Here is a 15,478-nt window from a genome sequence, read left to right on the forward strand (position 1 = left end):
CTTTTCGTCGCGCAAACATGGCGGTGCGTCGTCTCCATCGGGCGGCCCGGCAGAACAACAAGCCTCGGAGATCGGTACAACGGCCTCCAAGCGCCCTGTGCGTTTGCATGTGAAGCCGCATCAACATCAACATCATTTCGACGCCGCATGGACGCCATGCCAGAGAGCGTTGTGGCGTCGTGCAAGCGAGGACTCGCGTCATGTCAAAGCTAGGATAAAAAAAGACGCCGGGTGCTCAGCATAGAAGAAAAATTAGACATCGTCCGTGCTACCGAACGTGACACGAAGAAGTCGGCGCTGGCCTGCAACATGGATCTGCTGTTGACTACAGTGTGTGGCATTTGGAATGCGAAGTTGCTCGGCAGCGCTGCTGCGACCGCGAAGAGATGTCGGCTACGAGGTTCGACTATTCACCATCGTTGCCGCTGTTGTTGCCGAAGTGTCAACTAGCGACAGTGATGAGGACGACACGGAAATCGACAGCACGGGCTATTCAGGCCCGACAGTGGCAGAAGCTGCGCGTTACGTCAGCCTCGTGAATGCGATCGTCGCAAGAACAGGGGCGCGATAACGTAACTATTCCAAACGAAAAGTTTTCCGAACTCCGGCACCCGGCAATGAAAAAGGCGCCACGGGACTTATGCAGCACTACTGCGCGCGTGCACGGAGAATACGTAACGCCAACGAGGAATCTGTCGTGCCGTGCGAGTGTTTGCCGAGAAGAGGGGGGCTGGCTGAGAAGCTGGCACGCAGCTTCAGTAAGTTTGAGGCCGCTGTCGTCGTGCTAGGCCGCCGCGACATCAAACGAAAATAACACTTACGTCCCGCGAAGTGAATAAATACTGCATGTTTTTTCCCCTTTCATCACACTCTCTCTGAGTTCCGTTATCGACAGGTAAGTGGGCGATCTCATGCTATTTCGCTTAAACAGTACTACCGTTTAGTACGTACTTTTTCCGAGCTCCGGCCGACTACGGTTTAACGAGGTTTCACTGTACTAACTGTACTTCGTATAGCTGTCTTCATATAACTATCCTAATTAATGCTTTGCCTTTCCAGTGAAACTGCAACTTTTTGACACAAGATGCACAGGCTCATCATGCAAAACACATTTCGAAGGCCTTGCAGAACATGACGGCATGGGCACTGTGTCAAGCACAATGGCTCCAGTTGAATACTCAACAGAACATCCCTCTTTGGACACATCGGCAACCATGACAGGAACGGGCACCACTCTCAGTTTGTCAAAAATATGTAGTTGAGGTCCCAGAAGATGACACTGCAGTGATTTGATGTTTTTTGCTCGCTCAATGACTCGTTAATGCTTTTTTCCTATAAAATCTTGTTAATTCATCAAATCGGCTAATTCGGACTCATCCTCTGGTTCCCACAGGCACGTGCATTATTTAATGGAATTGCAGCGACAAGCGACCGCGTCGACTGATCTTTTAGCATAACATTTTTAAACATCTGCGAACGCTAGCCTGTACCGGCACGTGCCTGCCTTGTGTAGATGCGAGCGTCTGCGTAATTCTGATGTGACGCTGATGCTGCTGCTGCAGAGGGCTCCCCCCCTAGAGAGTAGGAAAGTTCAACACACGATGGAAAATCCACTAGACGTGGCGTATCTTGGGGAGTGCATACAGAGGCAGCGTCGAGGGATGCAGCAGGGTTGCGTTGCAGTGGTGGTGTTGACGGTGAGAATCCTTCAATGTAGGCGGGCTTGAGTCGTTCTAGGGCAGTAGTGTCTGGTCGGCTGATGATGTTCACCAAGAAAGACATGGGACGGCACTCGAGAACAGAATATGGCCCGGAGTAGGGTGGCTACTAAGGCACAGTTATGCATAAAAATGTAAGTAGTAGAGGTGAGTGCAGGAGAAATGTATAGAGACTTTGCTTCTTGCGAACGTGTAGGCACAGGGCGTATCTGGCTGAAGAAAGCTTGCAGTTGGGCAACCTAGTCGGCAGGTGATGGCATAGGTGTTTTGGTGGTGGCGGCAAAGAAATCGTATAGAAGGCATAGGTGAGTTCCGTAGACTAGCTCAGCACAGGAGCAACCTAGGTCGCTCTTGAGTGCAGCTCTGATGCCAAGCGAGACAAGACGCAAATGTAGAAATCCCTTCTCCAGTGATCCATGCGCCATAAGGGGGAACTTGAGACGCTGGTGAAAATGCTCAACAAGTCCATTTGACTATTGGTAGTAAGCAGTCAGGCGAAGACGTGTCGTTCCGAGAAGTTTGAGTAGCTCGTTGAAAAATGCGGAGTCGAACTGCCGACTGCGATCGGTGACAATTGCGGATGGGCAGCTGAACCTTGCAATCCATGTAGACATGAAAGCTACTGCAACAGTGGGCGCTGAGATGTCAGGTGTAGCTTTTGGCCACCGTGTATAGCGGTTGATGCATGTCAGTATGTAGGAGTAACCTTTTAAAGGTGCGAGAGGGCCGACAAAGTCCAGGTGCATGGTGTCAAATTGAGCATCCGGTGGAAGAAAAGATTTGGCAGGCGTGATGGAGTGATGCTGGATCTTGGAGTGTTGACACGACAAACAAGAGCAAACCCAGTCATGAACTTGCGCATTTAAATAGAGGCCAAACGAAACAGCTCGTAAGAAGTTTCTGTGTCGTGTGTATTCCAGGATGCGACAAGTTGCGCACAGTTTCAAATAGACGTCTGCGAAGGGATGCCAGAACGTATGGTCGAGGTGTGCCTGTAGAGGTGCTGCAGATGACGGATGTACCATCTGCAGTCAAAACGGCGCCCTCCAATTTCAGGGAAGCTGATGAATTGTGGAGGGTACGAAGTTCAGTGTCGCACTGCTGACTGGCAAGTAAATCTACATTGATGATGAAAGGTTTGGATGTCGATGTGGAAAAGGCATTGACGCGACTCAGAATGTCGGTTGGAACGTTGTCGGTGCCCTTGATATGTCGTAACGTTGTTGTAAACTCCAAGATGTAGGAAAGGTGTTGACGCTCAGATGGCAAGCAACAGGACGCTGAACCAGGGTGTCTACCAAGTTGACATTTTCAAATTCCCTGAGTTTTCCAGGTTTTCCCTGAGTGCCTTTGCGAAATTTCCTGGGTGATGCAGAACTATGTTTTATGTCAAGGCGGGCTGAAACCATATTGCCCGATGCTGTAACTCTTAAGTAAGCACATGAAAAAATAAAAAACACTTAATGCAATTTGAATACTAAGTAGTAGTGTTTATGTTATTCAAAAAGAGAATAGAAGAGAGGGGTTAGTAAAATGTAAAGCAAACAAAGTGTCTTCGCAAAAAAATTGCAAATTGAACCGGACATTCTCAAATAAGAATAAAAAGGAGATGCATACAGAAGCAAATTTTTTCGAATGTGAGCCATTTCTATCAAATGAGAGCAAGCTCAGCAGTATGAGGCCTGAACTTTGTCACAATTGAGATTCTCTCTCAACAGCTCGTAAGTCGATCTCAAGTGTCCTGACACACTCTCAGCTCATGCACGACACCTCAGTGTTGTGTTTCACAGCTTTAAAGAGTTTGTTTTGGTTTGGATGAGGGACATCTGCATCTCAGCATCAGCCAACACTGTTTTTTCAGCTGAAGCTCCTCAAAAACGGCGGCAGCACGTTTCCTTTCCCGTTCATTCCTCAATGCATAGATCCTTTCTGTTCTTGTCCTCCTTCCGCCACTCGTTCGCCCCTTGGACAATCTGAAGCATCTTCTTGGTCAGTTGCACAGTCCATGTTCGATTTTTCGAACTCCCTAGGAGCCGCGAAAACGTCCGAAAAATTGGCCAGTTGGAAAAAATAAATGCATGTTTTTACTGCCCTTAAGGGCTCAAACCACCAGAGGCACATTCAATAACGCTGTGAAGGCCTTTCGGTACACGTATTAGGCATATTAGTGCTCGTACTGTGACAGGAAATACCGGGTGCGCGCGTGTATAATTAAGAAATACATACTGTGTCCCGTGGCAATAGCCCCTTCTCACGCTTGTTGTGCTTCACTACAATACTTTTGCCTATGTTTCACCAAGTAACATTTCTGTACAGAGGCAAAGCTGACTTTCAGGAACTGGCATTATGCAATGCACCATGCTTTCTAAGCCTCTAAGCATATCACGAGGACCACAAAGGCAGAGTTGGTGCCATTGCTGACAGCAGCGAATTTTTTCAATGAAAAACACGGCACCCAATGACAAGAAGCTCAATAGCGAACGTCGAGGCAGCTAGATCTAGCGTTGCCGCAGCAGTGGCTACGGCTGCCAGCGCATCTGCGTGCGAGAGCGCTGCTTTGAGGTGGCGAGGTAATCAAAACGGCAGCAGTGGTGGCTTTGATTAATGCCGTTTTAGACCTGCGATCATGGTAAAAAGTCTGGAAAATCGGACAGCGAAGGGTTCTTGCGTCTGAAATTTCAGACTTTCTGATACACTGACAATACACCACGAAGCCGTCCAAATTATTGGGCATCCCGGAAAGTCAGTCGTTGACTGTACACTGGCAACTCCTCCAGCCGATGACAGATCGTCAAAGACGATTGATTACGATTCCTGTCTGTTACTCGAGCCAGCATTACCGCAACTTTCGACGCTTTCAATAAAATTACAGCCAATTTTCCCTGAGTTTTCTCTGAGTTTTTCCAGACTACTCAAAATCCCTGAAAATTCCCGGTTTTCCCGGTTGGTAGACACCCTGTTCACGGTTCACAGCGTGCACCAGGGGTTTCTGGTCTATCAAGACAGTAAATGCATGGCCTCCCAAGGAAATGGCGAAAATGTCTGATAACCACTTAAACAGTGAGTAATTTATGGCCAAACACGCTGTAGCGGGACTGCGCAGGCTTCAGTTTCTTGAAAAAAAAAAAAAAAAAAAGACTAGTGGTTGCCACGCAGTGTTGTGTTTAAAGAGTCTGGCAGTGGGCACGTCTGGCTTTGGGTGTCTGAACAGCATGGCATCAGCAATGGCCGCTCTTGTGAAAGCGTTGGTGGCCTCTTCAGTCCACTGAAGCACTTGCTTACGCTTGTTTCACAGGGCTTCTAGCGGAATCACCAGTCGTGCGCTATCGGGAATGAATTGACGGTAGAAAATGATGAACCCGAGACATTGGCAAAGCTTGGGGAGTGTGGTTGGTCGCGGAAAGTCTTTGATGATGTGTTTCTTCGAAGGCAGTGGTCGAGTGCTGTTAGCGTCAACGATATGCCCGAGGAACTTGAGTTCCGGTTGACTGAATTCGCTCTTGGTGGTGTTGATGACAATTAGTTTACTGGCAATTCATGAAAACAGCAACAGCAAGTGTTGAAGATGTTCTTCTATGGAAGAGCTTACTACGAGAAAGGTCGTCAATGTATGCAAAAACGAAAGGCAGGCCTTGAATAACGGAATCGATGAAACGCTGAAAGACTGGCCAGTCTTCCACATGCCCTTCGGCATACGAAGAAATTCAGAAAGACCCAACAGTGCGGTAATGGCAGTCTTGGGAATGTCTTCTGCAGTGACCAGTAGTTGATGATAGGCACGAACGAGAATGATCTTAGAAAAGACTGTTGCACCTCGCAGCGCTACCGAGAAGTCCTGAATGTTCGGGAGACGGTAGTGATCAGGAACTGTAATGTTGTTCCTGATGCCCAGTAATCGCTACATGGGTGCCAGTCTCCAGTCTTAGGCACCATTTGAAGTGGTGATGCCCAATTACTTGAGGAAGGGCGGATGATACCAAGTTGCAGCATGTATTCAAACTTCGGGCAAACGATCTTGAATTTCTCTGGGGACAAGCACCGGGGTCGGAAATAGACTGGTGGGCTGGAGGTGATGACGTGATGGCAGACATCATGTTGGACCGGTTGCGTCCAGTCCGGCACGCGCGTGAAAGTGGGAAACTCGCAGAGGAGCTCGGTGAACAGTTGGTCCAACGTGACAGAAATATGTGCGATCTGCGATGTGGCTGTTGCGGGAATGCTGGGAACGGACAGCTGGGTAATGGAGTCGTTGAGACAGCGTTGTTGAACACAAAAAAAGAGTCCGTAGGTGTGCAAGAAGTCTGCTCCAATGAGTGCACGACGGACATCTGCAACCAGGAAAATCCAGAGGAACGCTCGTCGGAGGCCAAGGTTTAGCATGACGGAGCGTGACGAAAAAACGAATCCTGGTGCTGTTAATGGCTTGTAAAAACAACACAGGTTTCGCTTTTCGGTTGGAGCGTTGGGCGGGAATAATGCTTACATCAGCTCCTGTGTTGACTAAGAACTGTTGTCCCGTAACTCTGTCTGTCACATAGAAAAGGTGACTTGTGCGTTAGGCCGGACCACTAGTCGCCGTTCTGAGGTCGGCCGGCCTGTTTCCCTGCCAAGCGCAGAGACGCCAACACTGACGAGCGTAGTTTTCAAAACGGTGGTGGTAGTAGCAAACGTTAGGCATTGTAGGTGATGTTTCATGGCGGGTGCCTGTGCGTCTTGATTTGTTGGAACTACAGCTGCAAGGATGATGAGATGACGTGCGGCGATGTTCTACAGCACAGATGATGCGTCCCAGACGCTCACACAAGGAGTCGAGCAAAGATTGCACTGCTGAAAAGTAGCGAAGGGTGTGCAGGGCAGTTGTTGTGTCACCCGGAGACGATGTCATGACTGAGGGTGGTTGGGGTGGTTACTTCCATGATTTTGTCAGCCAATGCGGCAAATCTGGCAAGACCCATGGCAGAAGCTGTTGCCAGGACCACCTGCATGTTAGTTGGGAGTCGTTGCAAAAACAATTCGTGCAACAGTGTGTTGTCGATGGATCGCACGTTGTCTCCGAGCAGCTGCCTCATTCGGCGAAGAAGTTGACTAGGGTGTCGGTCACCGAGTTCTTCAGCGGATAAAAGCTGCTGGATGCGAGAACGCTGTGAAGCTGCTGTGTGCTGTAGCAGGGCTGCCTTAAGGTCGTTATAAGCGGCGGTAGACAGTGGGGTGTTCAACAAATCTGCTACTTCGTCAATGGCAGCGGGTGAGAGCGCTGCGACGACGTAATGAAACTTTGAGGCTTGAGAGCCTATGCCAGCCACTTGGGATTGCAATTTAGCCTGAAGAAACCATGCTCAGGGATGCTGGTCTTAGTATAGTAGGAGGCGGACGGCGATGGCCGAACAGGAGGGCTCACCACGTTCTTAAGAAGGGTACTGGCTCTGAGCCCTCGTAGCATTGGTGTGATTCATGGTCGTCTCTACCACACAAGCGTGTGGCAGGATCATGTCCGAGGCCACCAAACTGTGGCAACGAGCGACCGTGTAGACTGGTGGAGTCTCAGCCTTCCGCAGCACAAGCCGACACGACCGATCCCTTAGCATAGCATTTCTTAAATATCTTCGAAGGCTCGCCTGTGCCCAGCCCAAACTGAAACCTCACCCCAAACTGAAACGTCACCAGGCAGTCATGTGGCGACAAACACAGACACAAACTCTTAGCAAGTTATGTGCTCTTGCAAGTTATGTAAGGAAACTAGAGTGCGCTCTCACACATGTTGTGGGAGTGTCGTGTTATATCAGCTACAATGGTAGTAGCTCCGGAGGTTCTTGCTTCGAAGTGGGCCGCCGCTCTGCACAGCTCCAGCCTCAAGACGCAAGAGTGGGCAGTTCAGCAGGCCCAAGAGGCGGCGACGAGGCAAGGCCTCGAAGTCCCCTCATGGGAGACCTGAGCCCGGGTCGTGAAACTTTGCCGGATTTAAAATAAAGTTGTTTCCATCAATCCATTCACTTGGGATCACGTGACCTCCAGCATTAGATGCGTGGAAGAACAGCACACGTGAAGCAACCAGCCATCAGTGCTTGCCCAGTCATTCCACCTGCCACAGATAACCTCCAAGATACAATGCAAGGGCTGCGTATGTGCTCATCAGCCACGTGAACAGCCATGCACAGCTGTGGCTGGGGTAAAGATGGAGACGCGCGTTCACCTGCCTCTCATATGCAGAAGACAGACAATGAAGTCAGAGAAAGCCATGCTGACACATCGCTGGGCACTGCGACAACTATAAACCGCCCATGGAGAATGACAGAAGTAATGCTACTCGTAGGTCGACTGATTAACTCCTACCCCTTGATGTCATGTCTGGCCCTGCTGGTGTCACTACGAATAAAATGGCATTGGAAAGACACAAGAGAGGAGTGCAGGATTGTGCTTTCCCAAGGAGCTTAGCAATGTGATATTTAACAAAGAGGATCATGGCAGCACTTCATACACAGCACACATGTTGATTTGAAATCTGTTTAAAAATTAATATCAGAGAGGTAGTTAGAGAGTCGCGAGTTCCCGAAAAAAAAAAAAAATCATCAGCCCTTCTACTCTGTGCAGAAAGACGAGCAGCGAAGCTGTGGTGTTTTACCTCAATCGACGTATACATAGGTGGTATTATTATTATTATTATTATTGAAGGATGCAGACAATGAAATGAAAAGAAATACATTGTTTGACTGTGGAGTAATTTACTCTTATTTTTTTATGAAGTAGTGACGTCTGCAAGTACCACCGCATGACAGATGGGAATTCCGCAATATTTACAACTTCACTGTGAACTACAAAATTAAGAAAAGCAGATGAAACTCAGTGTAATATTAGAATTGTCCTAACAGCTAATTGTCATATAATTTGTTTTGGGATAGTGTTGATAAAACAAGAGCTACAGCCGTTTTCTGTAACCATACTCCCTCCGTAGATGGCCATGTATGGACAGCGGACGGGAATTCTTTAACGTTTACAACTGCACTGTGAACTAACTAATTATAACAAGTAAATGAAACTCTGTGCAATGATAGAGTCATCTTAGCAGCCAATTTCAGTATGATTTTTTTCCAATATACCTACGTTAGATTGCGAGCTACAGAGCATTTGCGAGAAACTGCAGATGGAAATTTTTTTCACGTTGACGTGACGTGTAGACGGACAGACATCGACCAATGCTGAAGGGTAGCTATATACTATTTCACTGTAAAAGGGGGCTCTCTTGGAACTGCTTCCAGCACTGCAAGTCCTAGCGTGTTCTTTTCATCATGGTTCAACAGTCAACTAGCAACAGCATAGGCCCATACCTGGATCTCCCTGAATAGAGGCAGGCTCTTGCACCATTTGACAATCTTGTAGAGACGATGGTCAGCAATGTTGCAAAGGCTGCTCAACAAGCTTGGGCCCCCATCTGCTCCCAAGGTACCAGGGGAATCAGGGCCTCCCGCATCCAGTGCTGTGGCTCCAGTAGCAGACACCTTGTTGCCAAACTGCTCAGACAACCTGGCAGGCAAGAAATTACATGCAGCTTGGGGTGAAACATGCACCAACAAGTATCAATGACACAAGCAGCATCAAGTACTCGGAAATTTTGGTTATACACGGGAACTTGTAACGTGGCATCTAGAGAATGTTTTACTGAAAAAAAAAATTTTCAAATTCGTTCGTTATTAGGGGAGATAGGAGGAATTGAAATGCTGCGTCCTACCAGGAGGCAAGCTTTCCTGCCAATATCGCCACTCTTTCCTTCTGCCTCGACTAGCGTTCACAAATGACATTTCCTTATTGCCTTCTCCCATGCCAAAACCGAGGGACTGCATCATGTTCATATTATGAGCCACGCCTTCTTTTCTTTTCCTTCTCTTCGTTTTTTTTTTTTCAAAGCGACAGTGGTAAGGGCCTCATGTCGAAAAAATGTAATGTCGGCGTCCGACGCCAACTGCCTTGTGAGCGAAAAATTATTCCGAACCACGCATACCAAACCACGTAGGCCCTCCGCATGGTGCAGAGGTGTTCCTGAACTGCTTAATTTCTCAAAGTAAAATACGCCAGAAAAATTGTTAAGTACGACTTCTACACAACCTACACACATGATAGCATGGCATTGTAATTTGAACATACGAGAAAACATAATTTCATCACGCAGAAACTAAAGCATAAACCCCTTCTCCAGCATTTGTACCAGAATGCTTGCCCTTAGTGCATAGTGTTCGCTGCCAGAATTTCCCGGTAAACATTATGGTTACATAAGCTGCAGTTGCCCGGAAGTGCGAGAAACGGTTGGAGATCTTTGAATGCTACCACGTCCTGCTCTTAAAGGCAAAGCTTAAGCATCCTCCACTCTTTTTTATTTATTTATTTATTACTACTATTATTACTTTCTTTGCAGCATGATGCACTTCCCGTGGCAGTATTACACATTCAGCATTCGATTATTTATTTATGTCGCCTACCATAATCGGTGCTGTTGTATGTAGTGTGTCTTACATTAAAGATTTTATGTGTGTGACCTTGATTCACCAACAGTGAACTGGACTGCTTCGAGAGGAAGGGCATATGCAGCTTTTGTATTAAATTTGAGTTGTTTTCGCACCATGGAGTGGTTTGATTCTTTCTGCTTAAACATATCTGTTTAAAATGTCCAGAACTGGTGAAGCGCCCTTTAAAGCACTTCTTCAATCGGTGAAGGCACCCTGCAGACACCACTGCTTATTCATATATACTAATGAGGCCAATAGTTACTGATACCAATCAAATCAGAGAACTACTACATAATAAATTAGTAGATATACATATCATATCTGCATGTAAATAATGGAACCACAAATATAATGTGAATGGAAAATTTTAGTACCCCTCCCACCAGAAAATTATACAGTGACATTTCAATACAGTCGAACCCAATTATAATGATACCGGTCTTAACAATACCGTATTTACTCGCATAATGATCGCACTCGCGTAATGATCGCACCCCTAAAATTTGTCGTCAAAATTCGATTTTTTTTATTTCCCGCGTAATGATCGCACCCCGAACTTGCCGCAGCGATATGTCGTGTGCTAAGTCTAGCGAATAATGATCGCGCTTACCACCTGTCGAATGCTACGCGAACGACTCTTCAAGACAAGCCAAGCGGCCTGCACGCACTAAACATTCTTAAGTAGATGCCTCATTTCATTACTTTCATCACTTTCCGCACTTCCATGACAAAATGAGGTACAACCAAACTTGCCTTTATTATGGGTTGGCTTTATAATGGCTGATGTCAACAAAAACAATAAAGGCGCATTTCGATTATTTTCATCTGCTTTTGCACTCGTGAGCACGCAACAAATCGCGCGCGGCAATGATAGTAGCCACGTTTACTCTGATACGTTAAAAGTGTACCCTATTCATACGCCGACGCTTGTAACACAGCTAAGATATTCGCCCACCCTTAGCGGAAAGTAGTGAAGACAGATGCCGCAGTTTCCGCAGCATGCCCGTCATGTGTTTCTGTCACTGGCAGCTAAGCGCGCCCACCTATTTCTGTCCCCTCAAAGTGGACATGGCTACGTTATTGCCGCAAACTTGCCGATATTAACGATATTATTCATCACTAATACGGAAGAAACTGTTTCAATGCACGCAATGTACTCACGAGAAGAAAAAAAAAAATCGCGTTCGGCGCGTTCGGCTCGCTCCGCTAGCCGCCATTTTTGTTTTGGTGTCCCGCACCCGCAATCTCGCATCCCGCAGCAAACGCGGACGAAAAAAAAAATTTTTTTTTCCCTGGGAAATTTAACCCGCGTAATGATCGCACCCCTGAATTTGCTTCAATTTTTCTGACAAAAAAAGTGCGATCATTATGCGAGTAAATACGGTATATCAGTTATAACAATGAAAAGCTGCGGCACCGTCAACTTTTGTATGTTTTCCATGGTGAAATAGCCCGCTTGCTACAATGCCACGATGCCACATTATCGGTTATAACAATGAAGTCTGGCTGCTGGTTGTCCGTGTCGAAAGGTAGTGAAATGTCATCCTCATGATCAGCAGCAGCCTGGTTACGCCCACTGCAGGGCAAAGGCCTCTAACATACTTCTCCAACTGCCCCAGTTATATACTAATTGTGGCCATGTCGTTCCTGCAAACTTCTTAATCTCATCCGCCCACCAAATTTTCTGCTGCCCCCTGCTACGTTTCCCTTCCCTCCCATTAAATCTCCTGCCCATGCCCATTTCTTTTTCTTGATTTCAACTAAGATATCATTAACTCGCGTTTGTTCCCTCACCCACTCTGCTCTTTTCTTATCCCTTAACGTTACACCCATCATTCTTCTTTCCATAGCTCGTTGCGTCGTCCTCAGTTTAAGTAGAACCCTTTTAGTAAGCATCCATGTTTCTGCCCCGTACGCGAGTACTGGTAAGACACAGCTGTTATACACTTTTCTCTTGAGGGATAATGGCAACCTGCTGTTCATGATCTGAGAATGCCTGCCAAACGCACCCCAGCCAATTCTTATTCTGATTATTTCAGTCTCATGATCCGGATCCGCGGTCACTATCTGCCCTAAGTAGATGTATTCCCTTACCACTACCAGTGCCTCACTACCTATCATAATCTGCTGTTCTCTTCCGAGACTGCTAAACTTTAGTTTTCTGCAGATTAATTTTTAGAACCACCCTTCTGCTTTCCCTCTCCAGGTCAGTGAGCATGCATTGCAATTGGTCCCCTGAGTTACTAAGCAAGGCAATATCATCAGGGAATCACAAATTACTAAGGTATTCTCCATTAACTCTTATCCCCAATTCTTTCCAATCCAGGTCTCTGAATACCTCCTGTAAACACGCTGTGAATAGAATTGGCGAGATTGTATCTCCCTGCCTGATGCCTTTCTTTATTGGGATTTTGTTGCTTTCTTTATGGAGGGCTACAGTGACTGTGGAGCCGCTGTAGATATCTTTCAGTATTTTTACATACAGCTAGTCTACACCCTGATTCCATAATGCCTCCATGACTGCTGAGGTTTCGACTGAATCAAATGCTTTCTCGTAATCAATGAAAGCTATATATAAGGGTTGGTTATATTCCGCACATTTCACTATCACCTGATTGATAGTGTGAATATGGTCTATTGTTGTAGCCTTTACGGAATCCTGCCTGCTCCTTTGGTTGACAGAAGTCTGAGGTGTTCCTGATTCTATTTGCGATTACCTTAGTAAATAATTTGTAGGCAACGAACAGTAAGCTGATCGGTTTATAATTTTTCAAGTCTTTGGCATCCCCTTTCTTAGGGATTAGGATTATGTTAGCGTTCTTCCAAGATTCCGGTGCGCTCGAGGTCATGAGGCATTGTGTATACAGGGTGGCCAGTTTTTCTAGAACAATGTGCCCACCATCCTTCAACAAATCTGCTGTTACCTGATCCTCCCCAGCTGCCTTGCCCCTTTGCATAGCTCCCAAGGCTTTCTTTATTTCTTCCGGCGTTACTTGTGGGATTTCAAGTTCCTCTAGACTATGCTCTCTTTCATTATCGTTGTGGGTGCCACTCATACTGTATAAATCTCTATAGAACTCCTCAGCCACTTGAACTATCTCATCCATATTGCCGGCTTTGTCTCTTAACGCATACATCTGATTTTTGCCAATTCCTAGTTTCTTCTTCACTGCCTTTAGGCTTCCTCCGTTCCTGAGAGCATGTTCAATTCTATCCATATTATACTTCCTTATGTTAGTTGTCTTACGCTTGTTGATTAACTTTGAAAGTTCTGCCAGTTCTATTCTAGCTGTAGAGTAGAGTTAGAGGCTTTCATACATTGGCGTTTCTTAATCAGATCTTTCGTTTCCTGCGATAGCTTACTGGTATCCTGTCTAATGAAAGTACCACCGACTTCTACTGCACACTCCTTAATGATGCCCGTAAGATTGTCGTTCATTGTTTCAACACTAAGGTCCTCTTGCTGAGTTAAAGTCGAATATTTGTTCTGTACCTTGATCCGGAATTCCTTTATTTTCCCTCTTACCGCTAACTCATTGATGGACTTCTTACGTACCAGTTTCTTCCATTCCCTCCTCACGTCTAGGCTAATTTGAGTTCTTACCATCCTATGGTCACTGCAGTGCACTTTGCCGAGCACGTCCTCATCTTGTATGATGCCAGGGTTAGCGCAGAGTATAAAGTCTATTTCATTTCTAGTCTCGTCATTCGGGCTCCTCCTCGTCCACTTTCGGCTATCCTACTTGCGGAAGAAGGTATTAATTATCCGCATAATATTCTGTTCTGCAAAGTCTACTAATAACTCTCCCCTGCTATTCCTAGTGCCTATGCCATATTCCCCCAGTGACTTGTCTCCAGCTTGCTTCTTGCCTACCTTGGCATTGAAGCCGCCCATCAGTATAGTGTATTTTATTTTGACTTTACCCATCGCCAATTCCACGTCTTCATAGTGAAATGTGAAATTCTTTTAAAAGACAAGAAATTTGAGCCGCTGCACAATGGCCTGCTTCCCCAACAGCTGCCGCGCGCTCATTTTCCAGCCTTGTCCGTGGGCCTCTCTCTCGTCGCCCTTCCACCTCTCCGAACACGAATGGGCTGCAGCCATAGCTCTATGCCACGCCACTCTCCGAAACACGAATGGGCCGCGCCAACTGTGCTGCTCCCAGATTGCTCGCCGGCTCCTCATTCAGCGCAGTTCTGCAAACAACTTAATCACTCGTGTTCGTCTTTGTTGGTCCTGTCGAGATCGTTTCTGGCCACATGGTTTCTCAGCTTCATTTGACTCGCCACCGAAATGGAAGATGGCTGATCTGCCCGCTGAGAATTGGAAATGCATGACGTTGCCGGTGCAAAGAAAGCACACGACTGCTACAGATTTGGAAACTATGTGCGTCAAACCGATTAGGCGATCGCTGCGAACGTGTTGCATCGGATAGCGACGGCGGTGGCGACAGCGATGACGTGGTAGGGCAGGCTGCCTCAACATTGTCCTCACAGGAGGGCCAGCAGATGATTCAGTCACTCCGGAGCTTCATTTTCGCGAGGTACCTTTGGCTGCACTGCATGGAGCACCTGGATGCCTTGGAGGAGGATGTCGGCAAGCTTCGCGTAAAGCATGCAAGCCTGACGGACATAGAGTTTTCTTGTGCAAGCCAGTGAGAAGTATGAGGCAAGATGCTTCTGGTGATCTTGCCTCACCATTTCTTCTGTATTTCTCAAGCTGACAGGCTGCCATGGCAATCTTCTCACATTTTTTAAAAGGGGCCACTAAAGCGATGCCTCGGCGGAGCTCGCATATCGCTTGCTGCCCGTGACCCCTCTTTGCAGTTGTTACAGCAGTGCCATTCTTAACACCGACAGCTGCAGCTTGTTACACGCGATCGGAGCGCCCAGGAAGCAGTTAAACAAGTGAACACAAAAGGCAGCCGGATGAAGGAAGGTGGTGGTGAGAGGCTGTGGCCTCCCCGCCATTATAGTTGTCTGGCTTCAGCTCTGCCATCCCCCTATTTTGATTTTTTTCATCCAACCCGGGTATAACAATTATCTGTTACAACAATGGAATTTTTGTGGCACTTGAATATCGTTATAAGTGGGTTCGACTATATAAAGGAATGCTCGATATAATGAAGTATTTAACAGTTTAGAACTTCTTGTACAGAACACCATGTATTTTGAACCTCAATATAACTGTGTGTATACACGATTTCAATATAATGAAACTTCGCTGCCACTACAAAAAAATACTGAGACAATAAATAGAAATTT

At 46.7% G+C, this 15,478-nt stretch overlaps 1 protein-coding gene across 1 annotated transcript in view; it reads right to left on the bottom strand.

Annotated features, from left to right (window-relative positions):
- Hr39 (Nuclear hormone receptor FTZ-F1 beta) overlaps window positions 1–15,478 on the bottom strand; it is a 135,722-nt gene that overhangs the window by 25,636 nt on the left and 94,608 nt on the right. Inside the window, exon 10 of the mRNA XM_070530115.1 lies at window positions 9,041–9,236. Within this exon, the coding sequence (XP_070386216.1) occupies window positions 9,041–9,236 (196 nt within the window). The remainder of the gene's footprint in view (window positions 1–9,040; window positions 9,237–15,478) is intronic.

The sequence above is a fragment of the Dermacentor albipictus genome, chromosome 1 (assembly GCF_038994185.2).
Source record: "Dermacentor albipictus isolate Rhodes 1998 colony chromosome 1, USDA_Dalb.pri_finalv2, whole genome shotgun sequence".
In the NCBI taxonomy this organism is placed as follows: domain Eukaryota; kingdom Metazoa; phylum Arthropoda; class Arachnida; order Ixodida; family Ixodidae; genus Dermacentor; species Dermacentor albipictus.